At 36.1% G+C, this 20452-nt stretch overlaps 1 protein-coding gene across 8 annotated transcripts in view; it reads right to left on the reverse strand.

Annotated features, from left to right (window-relative positions):
* The window catches only part of GPATCH2 (G-patch domain containing 2), a 189005-nt gene that overhangs the window by 49654 nt on the left and 118899 nt on the right, over positions 1–20452 (reverse strand). For 3 of the 8 annotated variants that reach the window (XM_058430646.1, XM_058430647.1, XM_058430645.1), the window contains 3 exons: positions 18166–18264; positions 12446–12485; positions 5791–5861 (listed from right to left, as the gene is read on the reverse strand). The exons of 2 other annotated variants lie outside the window; for them this stretch is intronic. In XM_058430646.1, the coding sequence (XP_058286629.1) occupies positions 5791–5861; positions 12446–12485; positions 18166–18264 (210 nt within the window). The remainder of the gene's footprint in view (positions 1–5790; positions 5862–12445; positions 12486–18165; positions 18265–20452) is intronic. 3 more of the 8 variants (XM_032136507.2, XM_058430649.1, XM_058430648.1) reach the window with 1 other exon arrangement.

Consider the following 20452-nt stretch of genomic DNA (forward strand, 5'->3'; position numbering starts at 1 on the left):
ATAATGTGTCATAAAATAGTGTTTGCAAGCCTCAGTGGTAACCTCTAATCAAAAAGCCTACAACAGATAACACAAAAAATAAGCAAAAAACTAAATCACATTACCAGAGAAAATCACCTTCACTAAAAGGAAGACAAGAAAGAAAGAAAGAACGAAAGAAAGAAAGAAAGAAGGAAGGAAGAGAAGACCACAAAACAACCAGAAAACAAATAAAAAATGGCTGGAGTAAATCCTTACTTGTCAATAATAACACTGAATGTAAATTGACTAAACTCTCCCGTTAATAGACAGAGAGTGGCTGAATGGATAAAAATTCAAGAGCCAATGATCTGTTGCCTACAAGTAATACACTTCACCTGTAAAGACACATATCGAATGAAAATAAAGAAATGGAAAAAGACACTCCATGCCAATGCAAACCAAAAAGAGCAAGAATAGCTACATTTATATGAGACAAAATAGATTTCAAGACAAAAACTATAAGAAGAGAAAAAGAAGATTACGTAATGATAAAGGGGTCAATTCAGCAAGAGGGTTTAACAATTTTAAATATATATGCACCCAACACTGGGGCACCCAGATATATAAAGCAAATATTATTAAAGCTGAAGAGAAATGTAGGCCCCAATACAATAACAGCTGGAGACTTTGGTCTGGGCAAAAATTTCTTGAGTAATACCCCATGAGCAAAGGGTTAGGAGAATACCTTTTCCCTCTTCTTACTCCCAGAGAGGAGCAGAACTAATTCTTCAGCACTGGGTTTTAGAGGGGCTGCAGCAAGGACATGATAACCTAGTTCCATCAAGCTCCTCAAAAACAGCACTGTGAACTACTGAGTTTATTTCAGAAGACACTTAGACCAGAGGTCTGAGTCTTTGTGTGGGGCAGGCAGCAGTTCTCCCAAGGCAATGGCCAATGATAAAACAGTACAGAACTGTATTTCATATTTTATTCTCCCTGTATTTCATATTTTATTTTCTCTCAGCCAGGCTGGATTGCCTCGTGTCTCAAATCGAAGCCACCCTGCTTTACATACACAAGTTTAAGATAGCACCTATAATACCAAGGGCTTCTTGAAGTTTCCTATGTATTTTCTCTTTCTAAATTTCTGCTGGGTTGACCTTCAGCGAGGTGGCAGTAATTCTGTAGTTCAGAAACTTGATTGTAACAGGAGCTGGGGCCGAATTTCTAACATAAATAAACATTTAAGGCAGTAGAATTTCCTCCAATTACCATCTAATTGTAATCCACGTCTTGTTATTAATATAGTTGCTTCTGACACATGAGTTGCTTGGAAGAGTACTTTTTTTTTTTTTTTGAGTTGGAATTTCATTCTTGTTGCCCAGGCTGGAGTGCAGTGGCCCAATCTTGCTCCGCCTTCTGGGTTCAGGCGATTCTCCTGGCTCAGCTTCCCAAGTAGCTGGGACTACAGGCAGGGGCCACCAAGCCTGGCTAATTTTTGTATTTTTAGTAGAAACAGGGTTTCACCATTTTGGCCAGGCTGATCTCAAACTCCTGACCTCAGATGTCCGCCCTCCTCGGCCTCCCAAAGTGCTGGGATTACAGGCATGAGCCACTGCACCCGGCCAGAAGTGTACTTTTTAACTGTAACCTTTTTTTTTGGAGACGGAGTCTCACTCTGTCGCCCAGGCTGTAGTGCAGTTCTGTGATCTCGGCTCACTGCAACCTCCGACTCCTGGGTTCAAGTGATTCTCCTGCCTCAACCTCCCGAGTAGCTGGGATTACAGGCGTGCACCACCACACCTGGCTAATTTTGTATTTTTAGTAGAGACGGGGTTTCAACCTGTTGGTCAGGCTGGTCTTGAACTCCTGACCTTGTGATCCACCCACCTTGGCTCCCCAAAGTGTTGGGATTACAGGCATGAGCCACTGCACCCAGCCTTTAACTGTAACCTTAAAAAAAGAAATTTGGTACTGATTTCTAACTGAATCACATTTCAGTAAAGGAACATATTTTTTATGATCCATACTCACTAAAATTTGTTGATACTAGCTTTATGGCCTGGTAAGTGATTAATTTTGTGTTATATGTGTTTTTTCTACCAGTTTGGATGCAAGGTTTTATATAATATTACTAATTTCAGCTCGCTAATTTTGTGTTACAGAAATTTTCCATTTATAAATTTTCTGGGTGGCTTAAGCTATCAATAACAGCAGTGTTATGATAGTGGGTAAGTGAGTTTCTCCAGGTACTTCTATTGCTCTTTGCTTTATACATTTTGAGGTTATTTGAGTGCCTATACACTGAATCTTTTATCCTAAAATAATGACTTTTTAAAACGTGGTAAAGTTTTTCTTCCAAAATTGCTTTGGTATGAGAGCTTTCTTTATAATGCATATGGCATATATCCTGTTCCTTCTTTAGTTTTCCACCTTTCCCTGTCATTATATTTCAGGTGTGTTTTTTATAAAGAACATATACCGGATATTTCCAGTAAGTCCAATCTAGTTAGTTCTGCTTTTAACTGACATGTTTAATCCTAAATTATTTTATTTTATTTTAATTTTTAAAAAATTATTTTTTTTTTTGGAGACAGGGTCTCACTGTGTTGCCCAGGTTGAAGTGCAGTGGCATGATCATGGCTCACTGTAAGGTCCGACTCCTGGGCTCAAGTAGTCCTCCTACCTCAGCCTGCTGTGTAGCTGGGACTACAGACATGCACCACCATAGACTATTTTAAAAAATTTATTTTTTGTAGAGGCAGAGTCTTGCGTGTTGCCCATGGTGGTCTCAAACTCCTTGTCTCAAGTAATCTCAAAGTGCTGTGGCTTAACAGGTGTGGGCCTCTTCGACCAGCCAACCATAAATATTTCCTGTGATTACTGATCTATGTGTGTGTGTATGTGTATGATTCAATTGTCTAATTTTATGCTTTCTATGTATCTTATTTTCTCAATGCTTTTTATTTTCTCTTCACTTTTTTTTTTTTGGTAGAGATGGAGGGTCTCACTATTTTGCCCAGGCTGGTCTCAAGCTCCTGGCCTCAAGCAATCCTCCTGTTTCAGCCTTCCAAAGTGCTGGAATTAACTATGTGTGTGAGCCACCATGCCCCTCGCTTTTTAAAAAATGGATTATTTGAGGGGGGCAATATTTTAACTACATTTCCCCCTTCCACTGGTTTGGCTATTATGTACTCCGTTTCTATTGATTTAGTAGTTATTTAGATATTTTACCAATGAATACTTAATGTAGTCTTATCAAGTATCAAATGCTTAACTAACTAAAGAGGTAGACATCTTAAACAATTCAAGGACCTTACATTGGACTTTAACTATAATCACCAACCCTGCAAACTTAACATGCTATTGCTGTCCATTATTTTATTTATTTTCTTTTTTTGTTTTGTTTTGTCCATTATTTTAGATTGCCTTTAAGTCCTACAAATTGTCCGGGCACGGTGGCTCATGCCTGTAATCCCAGCACTTTGGGAGGCCAAGGCAAGCAGATCACCTGAGGTTAGGAGTTTGAGGGCAGCCTGGCCAACATGGTGAAATCCCGTCTCTACTACAAATACAAAATTAGCTGGGTGTGGCAGCACATGCCCGTAATCCCAGCTACTTGGGAGGCTGGGGCAGGAGAATTGCTTGAACCCGAGAGGTGGAGGTTGTAGTGAATGGAGATTGCACCATTGCACTCCAGCCTGGGCAACAAGAGAGGAACTCCGTCTCAAATAAAAAAAGTTTTTTAAAAAGTCCTACAAATTACATTATTACAATTATCACTTTCTAGAAGCAATGATTATTTATATAAACATTTTAATCAGTATATTGGCTTGTTATTCATTCTTGCATCTCAGAACTTCCTCGGGACTTTTCTTGAAACACACCCTTTAAAACTTCTTCGCAAAGGTCTGTAAACATTCCCTGTTTTTGAAAATCTTGAAGTTATTTTACGTCATCTTTGTACATGAAAGATGGGTTTCCAGGTACATAGTTCTAGGTTGACAATTTATTTTCATGCAGCACAATGAGGATGATTGCACTGTCTTCTGGCCTCACCGATGCTACTGAGAAATCTGATATATCATTGTCATTCCTTTGTAGATAATTTGCCTTTTCTCTTGATTCTTTTAACATTTGGCTTCGCTTTTGGTCTACTATGGTATATTATTAGGTGTGGATTGCGTTTTATTTATCGTGCATGTTATTCACTGTGCTTTTTGTATCTGTATCTATGGGTTTATAACTTTTACCAGGTTTGGGACTTCTTAGCGACCATCTCATCAAATTTCATGTTTTTTTTCAGCTATTCTATTCTTTTCATCAAGGACTATGATTGATTGTATCACAGATCTTCTATGTCTCTTAATACTCCTTCAGTTTTCCATCTCCTCGAATTTTTATATATTCTGGCCCATTCTTCAGATGTATCTTTCATTTCACTAATTATCTCTTGAACAATCACATTTCTCATTTCTAAAAGTTATATATATTTTTCACTTCTTTTTTTTTTTTTTTTGAGAAGGAGTCTCGCTCTTTCACCCAGGCTGGAGTGCAGTGGCGCGATCTCGGCTCACTGCAAGCTCTGCCCCCCGGGGTTCACGCCATTCTCCTGCCTCAGCCTCCCACGTAGCTGGGACTACAGGCGCCCCCCACCTCGCCCGGCTAATTTTTTGTATTTTTAGTAGAGACGGGGTTTCACCGTGTTAGCCAGGGTGGTCTCGATCTCCTGACCTCGTGATCCACCTGCCTCGGCTTCCCAAAGTGCTGGGATTACAGGCTTGAGCCACTGCGCCCGGCCCTTCACTTCTTACTGATTCATTTTTTATAGTGATTTGTTGCTTGCTCATTTTATTTCTATAAACATCTCATCCATAGTTATTTTATAATCTGTACCTTATAATTTTAGGATCTGGCAGTCTTAGGAGAAAATCTCTCAGTCGTTTACGTTGACTACCACAGATGGTGAATTATCTTATTTTATGTTTGGCAATTTTTGATTGTCTAAATTAGGTATGCTAGGTAGGATGTGCATTTGCTTCTGCAGATACCCAGTGGGATCTCAGTTGGCATTAGTCTGCATGACATGGCACTTTGAAGCTGCATTTTGGTTACTTGGGAATGTTAAAGTCAGTGGATAGCACACTAGCACTGGGAAGCCATGGGATGCAATGGTGGCTGCTGAGGTCAGTTGTCTCTTCTTAAGAATCAAATAAATGTAAATATCAGGGTAGTTTTTCTAATCAACATTCTGACAAGAAGGGTAGCCATTTTCATCTAAACAAAAATTAAGTCTTCAGAAACACCATTTGCAAAATTTGAAAATAAATTGTCTAAAAAACAAACTGGGGGAAATTCCTTGTATTACAGAAAAAACTAACATTGGAAAAAATGAAAAAGATTCTAAAAGCACTCTTTAAAAGAGACTACTTTCTTCCCAGTCTTTACTCATTTATATGCTATTAGAATATACATATTTCTCTCTCATAAGGTCTAAATGCCACTTAAGCTTAGGGAAAGAGATTCAGCCCATTTTTTAGATTAAAAATGAATTATTATTATAAATGCTGATCTAAAATTCAATAGTTAAGGGAGACAAATATTTTATTTTAAAAATTAATTCTTTATTTTTTACAAGTTCAAAAAATATAAATAAAATATCTTTTTATTCATTACTAGTAATCCTAAAATAGATTCCAATAAACAATACATAAAATATTTTAAGCTGACTTTTTAGAACCAAAGGCAACCTAACAACAATTCATTACATTATTATAGGCATAGAAAAAAAGAAAATGAATGAATAAAAAGTGATTTTGAATTGCTTACCTGCTGGCTGTTTTCACAGAACAATTTTTCTTGTGTCCTCTTTCAGCTCGATTATCTCTCAGAAGCTGATGCTACACAAAGTGTTAAGACAAAGTCATAGAAACAAAAATATTTTCATTATATTATTTTGCAAGTAGGAAAATATTCTCATTCAAAGGGACACTATTCATTTGTTTGCATGGCTTTTTTTTTTTTACTGGTTTCTCTTAAAGCAAAGACTGTAAGTACTACTTTTTCCGGAGTTCCATAGTTCAGGGAGACAAGTTTTTCTTTTTAAAATTCATTCTTTATTGTCATTGATGCAAAATTATCAGTGAGAGTTAGCAATCGAGTTCTTCCTGCACAGCTAAACTGCCCTTATAGTCAGTTAAGATGTAGCCTGGGGATGGAAGCCTAGAACTCAGTTCTTTTTCTGGTTCACTGCAGTAGCCCTGGTTGAAGTAATGCAACCTCTCTTGTCAAAGGCCTTCACTGTCGCATTCAGCTGTGAATTTTTTAAGGCTTTGTTACCTATGCTGACATAAAGAGCTAATATTATTTTCTCTGTACCTACTGGCCTAACATGGTAAAGAAACACGCTTAAAACATTCTTCTTCAAAGAAATTATTGGCTTGGAAATATATAATTAGAAAAAAACATATTTGATTGCCTCCTCAAAATGCCTTACCATCCACTTCCCTTCACACTTGCTTTACCCTAAGTAATTGGAAAAAAAAAAACAAATAGTCAATATTCTTCACTATGTGCTCACTCAAACTCTAGCTTATCTTATTTATGCAGAAATATGATTATATGCAAGACCGGGCTAAAACGAAGTTGTACAGAATATTAGCAATTAACCCCAACAAAAATAAAAGTCTTATAAGTAATAATGCAGGATAGAGATGGGTTCTAATCCCAGCTGGGCCAGTAACTAAAAAGTCACTAGATTCCAATAACAGCTTTACCATTTACAACCTGTGTAACTTTAGGCAAAGTACTTAACTTCTCTAAGCCTTGGTCTCCACCTTTGTAAAATGGAAATAACAATAATATCTACCTGTAAAGCTATTGTTGAGTATTAAGTAATATAAACCATTTAAAATATTTAGCACTATAAAACTGGAACACAGGAAATGCTGAGAAATAATATGGCTTAAATGCTATGATTATAATTATGATAATTAATGGGACTGGCTCTCGGTAGGTATTATCTGACCAGTATCAATAATTTCTAATGATGAATAACTGCTTTGAACTGTTCAATTACATCACTTAGAATCAATTATTAGTTTACTTAGCTGTCCTTGAGAAGGAATAGACCTTAATTAGGTGATCAAGAATATGGTTAGGCTCATTCTTTCAGGAACATCTGAACTAAATAAGTATTCTTAAATTTTCTCTTAAGTATCTACTTCTTTCCATCCCCATTGCCACCATCCTAGTTCAGACCACCATTTTCTCTGTCCTGGAAAAGTCTCCCAAATGATCTCCCTGCCTCCAGGCCTGCTCTCTTCTAATCTACTCTCCACACTGCAGACACTATGAGCTTTCTAAAATTAATCTAATTATATGACTCTATGGAGATCAAACTCAAAATCTTGTACAAGGCTTTCATGACCCTTCATAATTTGATTACATCTCTAAAAATTTATTGTGCTTCCTCCTACCCCAACCTAACCTTCTTTCTTCTAAATTATATATCCTAGCCATATTGAACTTCTTAGTTTGAGGTATGTACCATGCTGTTGCTCATCTCTGGCCCTTTGCTTGGGTTATGCAATTGCCTACATCTTCAGGGTTCATGCACTGTGTCTGGAGCATTTTAGTGCTCAACAAATATTTGCTGAATGAATGGATGAATGAAATAAAGGAACAGGAAGTGAGATCTGGTATCTGATATGTAGCTGAAGCCATATCTCATTATAACTACTTATAGAAAAGAGCAACCAGTTATCTTAAATCCATTAATCTGAAAGTGTTTCAATTTAGAAACACTTCGTACCATGAACACTAAATTGTTTCTGAAAATAAAGAAAATTAATTAATTAATTACTTTGGCATTTCTAAGTCTAGTGCCTTTTAAAAAATATATATACAAACCAACATTTGTGACACAGATAGCTAGATGATGATGAAATCTCTACCTCTACCTTAAATTAATAATTATAGTTAATAGTTAATTATGTTTTCTAATTCTAAGATAAAAGACAGATACTTGAACACTATTCCTGAGGCTTGTGTTAAAACAGTTCAAACAAAGAACTCAAAATCCCAAACACGATGTTATGGAAAAAAAAATAAAAAATTTATAGTTTAGTTTTGAAAAATGCAATTATAAGGACCAAAATAAACATTAGGTTGTATCTACTAGGTTTGGATAGTTCTTAGAGAGGCCACCAATCTGGATGAACTTAAATGAGACAGCACCCTCTCTGAACATTGATGCTATAGCTCCTTTTATTAGATTTATATGATAATGTGTTTTCTTCCTCAAATTTATAGTTTTGATGGGCTTTGTACATAAAAACAAGTCAAACAATGGCATTACTTAATGCAATGCATTTATATGTATAAAAGCCATCACAAACTTATCTCACGTTATCAATACAATTATACATCTGGGGATACCACTGCAACTTTAAAATGAAGCTCAGATAAAACTACAATCTCTGGGTCATGAATCACAAGTTAATATGTGAGCTTAGATCTTTTATGGGGCAAAGATGAAAAAACTAATCTAAGGTGTTACTTGAACAACATATATTTGCATTTACAAGGCTCCTGGCCAGGTGCAGTGGCTCACGCCTGTAATCCCAGCACTTTGGGAGGCCAAGGCAGGCGGATCACTTGAAGTCAGGAGTTCGAAACCAGCCCGGCCAACATGGCTAAACCTTGTCTCTACTAAAATTACAAAAATTAGCCGGGCATGATGGCAGGTGCCTGTAATTAATCCCAGCTACTCAGGGAGGCTGAGGCATGAGAATCGTCTGAACTCGGGAGACAGAGGTTGCAGTGAGCCGAGATCGTGCCACTGCACTCCAGCCTGGGAAAAAAAAAAAAAAAAAAAAAAAAAGACTCCCAACATATTTTTTTAAAAAACCAGATTATGAATTCAAAATAAACAAGAATCCTTGATCCCTGCTCTAATAAGCAAGAGTAGTTCAAAAGATTTTGAAAATTTTTTCATTCTTCTTCTTGATACATATTTTTTTTTCTGTTCCCTTGGACTCCTATCAGTGTCACAAGTGAGGTTACTTTTCTGGATTCTGAATCAATAACGTCAACTCCGATCAAAAACAGAACTTCTGAATATGGTGCGAAGTGCTTCTTACCTGCCAACTTTCAGATTGCTGGACTTAGGCCAAACGAAGATACAATCCCCTTATTAGTGACCTGCAGATGTATATTAAAAAATAACTCATATAAGAATTACGTTAAAATCTGTAAGTAAAAAACCTAGGTACACAATTGGAAAAACTGCTGAATTAAACCAGGAAGAAAAGTATACCTTGTGGATAATGGTTTTTACATTTAAAGAAAAGGAACTAAGAGTTTCTGCGGCTATTCATGAGATTTTTCAAGATTATTAAAAGTCTCAAATCCTAAGAGGAAAGGCAAAGAGCAGAATTCTCATTCCCCACCAATCCTCTCTTTACTACCTGATTATACATAAGGCACTCAAGCTCAGGAGTGCCTCTATTGGCAGCCATTGTTCAGGTAATTCCTCAAATGTCTGCAAAATAATTTCAAGTCTCTTCACACTCAACAGCGTCCTCAAAATTAAAAGGGGAACTAAGTAAAAACTAAATTATGATCTGACTCACTAAGATACTTCTTGTAAACTCAGTCAAAATGTCTCAAGGAAGAAAGGCTTCAGAATTAAAGAAGACAAAACAAAAAATGATGCTTCCTATAGTTGCCTCTCCCTCTTTCCTTCCACCCCTGAACTAACTTTCACATTTCTCTTTTGTGGCCTTCATAGTGCCTTCTCTATGGTTTTCTGAAACATTTATCAACATAGTATAATTACTGCTTACCTGCTCCAGACTATAACCACCTCAGGGGAAAAACTGTGTTGTTTATTACAAATATCTCTTTTAATAAAAATAGAGAGTCCTCAATAGACAGTGGCTGGTGAGTAAGTTATTTAACAAATGTATAGTAAAGGCAAGATCACTATGTATGGTAAATTGAAATGGGACTTAGCACTGAAGAATAGCAAGAAAGAAGAATCATTAAGATGGAGAAAGGAGTGAGCGATGGGATTTAAAAAGTAGGGTTAATATTATTGTTTCTTTGTGTTAAGTTGGCATGAGAAAAACATAAGGTAATCATGCATGCCAATTAGTCATTCATTCAACAATAAATTAAAAGATTTTATACTTCATGGTCTTGCATTTCATCACTTGCACCTAACTTTAGACAACAGTTTAGTTTGCTATACAGTTAGGTCTGAGTTGAACTAAGAAATTATTATCCCTTACGAAAGTAGAATGTATTGTACATATACATACATGTATGATTCATGGTCATTATTCAGATTCCATATACCTACTTGCTGACATTTATTTGTAACACAAAAACCAGTACTTCCCCTGCTTTTGCAGTCATTTGCAGACATGTGTAGGCAGAGTGGTAAAAATCTGAGTAGCCTCTAACACGTTTCCAGCTGAGCTCCAGCCAGGTGACACGGCCTTGTTTCAAGCTCTCATAGTATAAACAAGTGTATTTCTTGCAGTCTGTTTAATGCTATGAGTGTTTTGGTTTTTTGTTTGTTTGTTTTGCATAATTATACTTCTGTTGGTGACTTCACTGTTTAAAATGGCCCCAAGCATAGTGCTAAAGTGCTGTCTAGTGTTCCTAAGAGCAAGAAGACAGTGATGGGACTTAAAGAGAAAATATGTGCTTTAGATAAGCTTCATTCAGGCATGAGTTACAATGCCGCGTTGGCCCTGAGTTCGATGTTAATGAATCAACAACAGACATTGAATAAGGTGTCTTTAAACAGAAACATACACAAAACAAGGTTATGTATTGATCAGTTGATGAAGATGTGACCTGGGGCTCAAAGAAACCTAACCCTGTATTTCCCCTACAAGCAATGGTTCAGTATTCATTGATTCAGTGTTTGAGTTGACTACATAGAACATAACTACCATATGTAACAAGAATTAACTGGATTTATTAATTAATAATCTATCTAGTAAGGATACAGATCTGAAATGGCACATCAAAGTTTAAGTAAAAAGCTGATTAAAAAATTGGTCAAAAAGATTTAAAAAGATAAAAAAAATTGGTCAATTTCTTCCTTATAAGGTATTAGCTATTAAAGGTAATTTTTAATTTCAGAATAAAGCTTGGCTGGAAGCAACCAGGTATACCACAGTCTAAAACCTAGATTTATAACATTGCTTTACTACTTCTCAAGTTCTAAAGGGTAGAAAATGAGCTTTATAAAATTATATTTTCAGATAAAATATATCCTGATGCAACTTAATACTAAAAGCAGAATATTATTGTAAGCATTGTACATAGAGGGATAAGAACCATTTAGGAAAGCAGAAAGTCTAATTTTTGTATTGTACATAATCAGAGGAATACATCATAGATGTAGCTTAGCTTAGTTAATTCTGAATTCATAGAAATAGTGGCACATAGTCCATTATTGATGTGAGAAGTATCTTTAAAGAGGTAACTCACTCTCATGGAAAAAAGCAAGTTAAAAAAATCATGAAAATGAAAGGTATTTCTATTAAGCTAATGTGTGTTAAAAAATAAAGAAGGGTTCAAAATGAAATGCGTAGCACCTTCCTTTTATTAGTAAAAGGAACTATGGTATATGCAACAGCTGTGAACCTGCGGCTCAACCCAAGAAATCAAACATTATAGAGTAATGTTACCAATTACCATTAAAGCACAAAGTCCTCTTTACTACCTATTTCTCTGCCTACCCCTCAGAAGAAACGATTCCTGAAGATTTGAGGTTGACCACTCCCCTTTATTTTAAAAATAACTTTTATCATTCACAATAAAAGATAAAAACCTTGCAAGGATGCAAACTCTAAAATGTATATGTTTTAAAACATCACAAGTTTAAGCATGCTTCTGAGAAAGAACTAATATAATCAAGCAGTAACTGCTGATTTTATATGTAAAAATAACTGTAATGAATGTCAACTTCTCACTAAGTCAACTAATCATTGTGCTTCCATGTATACCAATAAGAGATTTAAAAAAATTCATCTAGAAATATAATGTAAAAGTATAAGAAACTCTTCCTACCTTCTAAACTTCAGATACAAATATTCTCTTCCTGGCAGAACTTAGATTTAATACAAATTAATTTTTAAGCACATGTACTGTTTTGATACTTTAACTTTGTGAAAAATAAAGATCAATAGTGAGGTCCTACGAATGATGAGTTTCAGAGTCTTTCCATGGAGGTCACACGTATGACTGAAGACAGTGGCAGTAAAGGAAAGAAAACTCTCATGCTGATTAAGGATCATGCATTTATTTGGTCAGTGTATTAATCGTTGACATAATTAACACCTTTTAAAATGAGTGGGGATTTGTATTTTTTCTCATAAAGCTGATCTACTCTCTTGAAGGGAGACAGTTAAATACTTGAAAGAGGCTGAGTAACTTCCTTTTGGATTACAATGGTCCTTACCTGGTCATGCTCTGTCCTAGCCCCAGGGCTAAACCAATGGCTGCAGAGGAAAGAAAAAGGCAGTTAGAGGGAACCTAACTAAAAGCACATGCTCTCAAATGATCAAGCTGCATGGGCTTTAAGAAATTTGTCACCAGCAACAGAGCCTTAAATATGCTTTATTTTAATGGATATTTCATGTAATTCTAGACTTAGACCAATTTTGACAGAAATGTAAAAGTGCCCATAACCTGGTAATTTTCAATTTAATAAGCAAACTGAGTTAGAATTACATTTCCATTTAATTATGTTAACATAAACTGCTGGGACTGTATTCATTTTATGAATCAATTCTGGTTATAAAATCTACAAATGCTATCATTTACCACAACTTAATTATAGCATCATTACAACAAATTATGACCCTTTGATTGTTGGAGTTATAAAAAAAGTTAAAAATACAACAATATTACATTATCTAGCTATGCCCCCAGGAGCAATACACAAAGCCCTTGATACGAATTCTGCAGCATCAGCTGAGGTACCTTGGACCTATTCCCTCCACAGTTATAACAACCTAGATTCTGGCTGAGAATAAGTTCAACGACATTAAAAATATAGAAGTCACTGCATCATCAAAGCCTTGCCTTCTCACATAGTCTAGCCCAGCCCATTTTGCTTCAGCTGCCCGTGGGACTCTTAATACTGACGTATCTGGCAATACCTTTTCCACGGGAGTTGTTATCATTAGCTATGTGCCCAGTCCTCTGGCATTATTCTGCATAAAAAAACTAACTGTAAACATCAAGGACTAGGAAATTGAGAGAGGTATTATGGCAAATCAATCACTAAAGGCCCACAATCACAGGGAATGATACTAACATTACTATTAATGCTATTTATGATTTCAACAATCATAATAGCAAGTACCTCCATGTACTACGCACGTGACATGTTTTATTTCCCATCTTCATAAAATCCTTACAAGGTTAGGCTGATGTTCCAAATACAGAAATGAGGGCTCAAATGTTAGCTTACTTGTATAAGGTGTGTTTTCACCACACCACACTGCAGAAAGACAAGGGGCTAGAAAGGGTTTACATCTCCTGGGACGCTCTAAGACTTCTTTGCATTCTCTAGCCTCTGTGGTATTAAAACCAGGAACAAACAGCCTCTACATTAATAGGCCTTGTTTAGGCATTAATATAGTATTTCTCAAGCTCATAGATAGTGATAGTGATGCTCCTAGGCAGATCAAATTCCACCAGTGATGGGGGAATGGACATTTATTGGTATTAGTAAATAACACCTGGATTAATTACCAAATTAATTAATCATTCATTGTAGTTCCTCTGACAGCTTCACTAAGATATTTCCCCGCTGTTTTGGATTATGCCTTTTTTTTTTATTTAAAGACAAACATTTTTCTTAAACGCATACACACAGTTTAAAAGAAAAAAACTAAAAGGATTAAAAACAGCAATTTCTTGTTCCATCTATCCTGACTCCTAAGCTCTGTTAAGAAACACCACTGTCAACTCTTTTAGTCCTTTCATTTTGTATTTAATGCCATATTTCTAAAGAATATGGTTATACCAATAGCTTGTGATTCATTGATTTTAGATGTGAAGTACTGACTTTCTGTTATCCTAGACTTAGCTCCTTAACTCCCAACCCTCTATTTCCAATATAGCATCTTTTTGATTAATCAATTTTAAATACAGACATTATTATGACTACATGAATACTTTCTGCTGCTAAGCTTTTTGTTTCTCCTAAAGTTGCTATTTGTCTTATTTTTGCTATTTTTTCTATGTACCTGCCAGCCTTCTTAATTTTTCTAAGTACCTGCCAGCCTATCTTTATTACATTCTTATTCTTATCACTGTTAGTTTTCAAATATTAAAAAATATCTGAAAAAATGCCCATCCCTTACTCCTCCCTCCTCTTCAGCCTCCAGTGATCTCCTCCCAAAGCCCTCTGTCTACTTGGTCTCATCTGAGCTGTTGTTCTCCAGATCTGTCCTGGAACTTCCTTGGCTCTCATTGGGTGTTCACGTCATTTCTCTCCTTTGCTGCACCTCTTGTTTCCTGTATCCCACAGCTTCTCAGTTCATTTCCACCTTTTGCTGAAGAACTCACTCAAATAGTGAGAATGATTGAGAAGTGTATCGTTTGAGTTGATTTTTTCCCGCTTCTTTGTCTGTTTTCTTCTTCATATTCTTAAGTTTTCAATAGGCCAATAAAAAATGCTTATTTTTGATTTATCAATCTTTACAAGAAATATTCATTTTGAGATAATTGTAGGTTTACGTGCAGTTGGTAGAGATCCTGTGCACCTTTATCCCGTTTCCCAAAATGATAATATTTTGCAAATTATAGTGTAACATCACAACTAAGATACTGACACTGATACAGACTAGATACAGAACAATTTATTACAACGATCCTTCATATTGTCCTTTTATAGCCATACCCATTTCACCCCAACCCTCAATCTCCTATATTTAATCCCTGTTAACCCACTAACCCATTCTCTATTTGTATAACTTTGTCATTTAAATAATGTTACACAAATGGTATGATACAGGATGTAACCTTTCTAGACTGGCTTTTAAACTCAGCATAATTCTCTGAAAAGTCAGCGAAGTTGTTGCACGTATCAATAGTTTATTCCTTTTTATTCTGAGTAGTATTCCATTGTATGGGTGAACATAGTTTGTTTAACCATTCACCTATTGGAAGACTTCTGAGTTGTATCCAACTTTGGGCTATTATGAATAAAGCTGCTGTTAACCATAGTGTAGAGGTATTTCTATGAACAGTGTTTTCACTTCGGTGGGATCAATGACCAAGAGTGCAATTGCTGGTTAGTATTGTAGTTACATGTTTAGTTTCGTAAAACTGCCAACATTTTCTAGAACGGCTACGCCATTTTATAATCTCATCGGCAATGTATGAGGAATGCGGTTTTTCCACATCCTCATTGGCATTTGATGCTGTCACTAAGTTTTACTTTAGCCAATCTGATAGATGTGTAGTGATATCTCATTGTGGTCCTAATTTGCATTTTCTAATAGATAATGATGCTAAACATCTTTTTGTGTGCTTATTTGCTATTTGTGTATCCTCCTTGGTAAAATGGATGTTCATGTCTTTTGTCCATTTTCTAACTAGATTGTTTTGTTTTTTAACTGTTTTATAACTATTACATTTTGAAAGGTCTTTATATATTCTAGATACTAGTCTTTTGCTAGACGTGTGGTTTGCAAATATTTTCTCTCAGTGTGTAGTTTCTTTTCATCCTTTTAAAGGAAATTTTCCAGAACACTAGTTTCAAATATCCTTGAAAAGACTATTCTTCCTCCATTGAACTGCTTTTGCACCTTTCTCAAAAATTCATTGACTATACTTGTGTGTGTGCGGGGGGAGCTATTTTTGGGGGTCTCTATTCTGTTACCTTGATTTATGCGTCTGTCCCCCTCTACCAGTACCACACAGTCCTGAATACTGTAGCTATACAGTAAGTCCTGAAATCTGGTAGGATGATTCCTACAACTTTATTCTTTTTTAAAAAATTGTTTTTGCGATTCAAGTTCCTTTGCTTTTCCATATACATTTTAAAATAATCTTTGCTATATCTACAAAAAATCTTGCTGGGATTTTGATAAGAATTTCATTAAACCTAACTATCAATTTGGGGAGAACTGACATCCTTACTATGTTGAATCTTCCAACCTATGAACCATGAAGTCTCTTCATATTTGTAGATCTCTTTTGATGTCTTTCACCATTTTAATCTCCCATTTTATTTTTCATTTCTTTTACTTTTGCTTTAAAATGTATGAAGAACATGTTCAAATATTCAATAAAGTTAAAAGCATCTTAGAATGAATACCCATATACCACTATCTAGATTCTACTATTAACATTTTACTCTACTTGGTTTATAAATTATCTGTCTATGGCATCTTTTGATGAGCAGGTCCTTTTTTCCTGTTTGTTCCTCTTTTTATACTGGAGTCTTTTCTCAAATATCTGGTGATCCTTACTTATCTATTCAATATTTAAAAGGCACTACAAAACTGATCGGAAGAGGTTTTTTCAACAAATAAGTTTATCTACAGGATGATCATACAGCAAGTGTCTCCTCATGGTCGAAACTTACAAGGTTACTATCTTGTCTATTTTTCTCAGATTAGTAAATTTCTGAAGAAAAGAAAGATTTACTTTCTTAACTGAAACATACTATTTCAGCTCCATGCCCCACTCTATTGGCAAGTTTTCAGCTTTTCTAAGGTCTGTGAGGGACAAATCAGCATTTATTTCATCAGACTCTTAAGTTTACGTTTATTCTACCTGCCTATTTAGGCACAAATCTCCAAGTGCTTTCTAGCTCTAGAAATTGGCAGAAATCTCTAATCTGCTGAAGTGTCCCTTCTTTGTCATTGTGTGTTTATATCTTTTTTCTTCTTTCTAGTGGAAGTTGGGTAGGAAGAATAAAAATAAATGCAAACAACCCAAGAGACAGTGGTATCTCTGGAGCCATGAAGAAACGTTTTAAGAAGGGAGTGGTCACTGGTGTTAAATACAGAGAAATCAAGTCTGACAGGAACTGAGAAAATACAACTGGAAGGGCCACTGGTGAACTTTTCCAGAGAAGTTTCTAGAAAGTGACATGGGAAGAAATCAGGATTATAATATCATGGTAGGGTGCAGAAGAAGGGACTATACTGTAATCTACTCTTTCGAGAAGTTTGGCTTTCAAACTGTGAGAGACAGAAAACGCATTAGAGTTAAAGAAAAATTTTTTTTTTTTTTTTTGAGACAGAGGTTAAAAAATGTAGTAGATGATGAAAGAAGCTTTTGGAAAGGAAAAAAAAAACTTTCAATCAAAAGCATAGGTGTTACGAGTTAGCCTTGGACAGGAGAAGAGAGATCTTTTCCTCTAAGTCTAAGAAAAAGGGGAGTGAAAGTGTATTTGGGTAAGTTTATCCAAATTTAAATAGCAGTCTTAATGAGCCTAAAGAACACAGGTAGTGAACATAGGATAAAAAAGCTGAAAGAGTATTAGGTTGTGGTAAGAAAATGGTATAAGACCATTCAAAATTTCAGAGCTCTATTAGTTCTGGGTGATGGTTATATATAAGAGTAGCCAGGGGAGTTTCTCAAGTAGCAGTCAGATGAAGAACGTTGGATTCCAGGAGGAAAAAAAAAAGTGTGCTAAGTGCCAGTATGTACTATTCCATCCAACCGTTGGTCATAGGAGTACCCAACATGCATTGAGCCCTTACTAAGGCCATTTAATCCTTAAACTACCCTATGGGCAGTTACTACTACCTACCATTCTGCAAATAAAGAAACAGGCTCAGAGAGATTAAGAGGTTTGCCAAAGATTTCATAACTAAGCAGCAGAGCGGGAATTCAGTTAGGTCTCCTGATTCCAAAGCCGACGTCCCTTCCAACCATTACACATGTTGCCACCAATTAGGATAGCTGAGGTTGATGCAGGAAAGAAAGACTGATTCAAGTGCCAAAGTCCTGTATGAATGAGGGCAAATAAGGAAAGGTAGATGGTAGTATGAACCTCAAACAACAAAAAAAGTTTTACCCAGGAGTAAAAAAGGAGTAATCTGAAAGGGACAATGATGTTGTAGGAAAATGGTGGCCTCTGTGTCCTAGGGTTTACAGGAATGAGAGGAGGCAAATGGCTTCCTCCTTTGGGCAGCCTGTTGAACTCACCCTGGCAGATTTAGATGCTTCCTTTTCCAAACTCCCAATGTCTCTGCCGATATATCCACTGAAGCTATTATATTCGTATATTGCAGTTGATTGTTTATCCTAATAATAAATCAGAGGTTCTTGAGAAAAGGATAATGATAATAACACTAACAGAAATAGTGGTAGTAGCTAGAAAATGTGGTAGAAGTAGTAATCAAAGTTGCAGTAAAAGCACTATCACCACTCAATAAGTGTTAGTTGTGTGCTGGTTATCATTCTCATGGCCATACATGAATTATCTCATTCAAATCTTACAACAATTTTATGAAATAGTCCTATCACCATTCAAGCTCACACAGCTAGCAAGCACTGGAATCAGAATTTGAATTCAGTCTGTCTGATTCCATATCTTGTATTTTTAACCATATACTTCCCCTTCATTTCCTTCAAGTACTATCATGTTTTGGGGGCATAATGGAAGGGTTGGTTTTCTTTTTCTTTTCTTTCTTTCTTTTTTTTTGGTATTGCTAGAATCTAGCATAATACATGGAAAATAAAAGTTACTTAACTTTCTAGTGAAAAATGAGCAAACAAGGAAACACAGGAAGTAGCATCCTTGAAAGTCAGAGTCAAGTTTATGCAAAGGCAGAGGAAGAAAAAAATGCTCTGAAAGAGGATGGGTATTTATTTATGTGTATTTACACTGGAGCCAACGTTCCACACAGGCTTCATGGAGAGACTAACAGTGATAGAAAAATCCAGTAGGGAGCACAGAAGAGTTTAAAACTGATCAACTGTAAAGAATGGCTGGGCTCAGAGACACAGGCAGATTGTCTGTCCTCACAATTCATAAGGGTTGAATGTGGTTTCCAAATTCAGTTCTCCCTCTAGGACATAGACGCAGTTTACGGAGGTCTAGGAACTAAGCCTGGCATATGATTTCATTTAATCCTGACTGCAGCACTGCTGATAACAGGAATAGTTATCACCTATTAAGCCCTCAGTACAGTGCTCTTTCAAGTACAGTAGAGCAGTTGTGGTTGGTAACTCTGTGGAGTAGAAATACTTTTTTCTTTTTAAGAATGACCAGAAAATAAACCTTTAGGAAAGAAGGTTTTAAAAACTAAAATCTCTGCAGATGCAGAGTTCCACACTAATTCCTTCTCACCGTCCCTTAATCCCCCCTTTCCTCACCCACAGTGTTGAACTACAGGTAGCAGAAATGTATAGGATTTCATGGGAAGTCAATTAATATTATATGTAGACAAAAGGACAAAATCAACCTCAAGATTCTTAACTGAGGTCTCCTAAAAATGTACTTTTCAGAAGGAAAGAGCCATTGCAACTTATAATATGGATTTTTATTGTCAGAGATAAGTTTCTGTTTTTGGACTCAGAGGCATAACTTCATTTTAACTTAATAGTGGGTCTAGTATATATAAAATGATCTAAATCTGTGCTAATATGGTAGCCACTAGCCATATATGGTTACTTAAATGTTTTTTATTCAATTAATTAATTTATTTTTATTTATTTTTTTGAGACAGAGTCTTACTCCCTCACAGGCTGGAGTGCGATGGCACAATCTTGGCTCACTGCAACTTCCACCGCCTGGGTTCAAGTGATTCTCCTGCCTCAGCCTCCCAACTGGTTGGGATTACAGGCATGTGCCACCATGCCAGCTAATTTTTGTATTTTTGTAGAGGCAAGATTTCACCATGGTGGCCAGGCTGGTCTCGAACTCCTGACCTCAAGTGATCCTCCTATTTCGGCTTAAATTTAAACTAATATGAAAAATTAAGTTTCTTAATTGCAATAGCTACATTTCAAGTGCTAAAGGCATATGCGGTTTAATAACTACCATACTGGGCAGTGAAGATACAGAACATTTCCGTTATTGTAAAGAGTTCTTCTGCTGGGTAACACTGGTCTAAGTGGATTATCACTAAATATATGAATTAACTTTGGAAATAGTATACAGTCTTCTATACCGACAGTTTCCCTGTGAACTATAACTACTTCATTGAAGAGACTTGCAAGTATGAAAAACTATACACGAGAGAGGAGGGTGGGGAACAAAGAACTAGAAATATATGCCAAACTCCTAACCCAATATACTATAACAGGGTTTCATAGATCGAGATATGGAAACAAAAACTAGGGCAAGATGATAGAGTATTAAGAAGCCATGTGGCTAGGTAAGAACAGATCTTGGTAGCAATCATAAGGAGGATGCCTTTCGGCCTTTGGGCATCCTCCTTATGATTGTCAGTGTAGAAACTGACAGGGAGTTCATTCATACCAAGTG

Source organism: Hylobates moloch, unplaced genomic scaffold (assembly GCF_009828535.3).
Source record: "Hylobates moloch isolate HMO894 unplaced genomic scaffold, HMol_V3 SCAFFOLD_18, whole genome shotgun sequence".
In the NCBI taxonomy this organism is placed as follows: Eukaryota; Metazoa; Chordata; class Mammalia; order Primates; family Hylobatidae; genus Hylobates; species Hylobates moloch.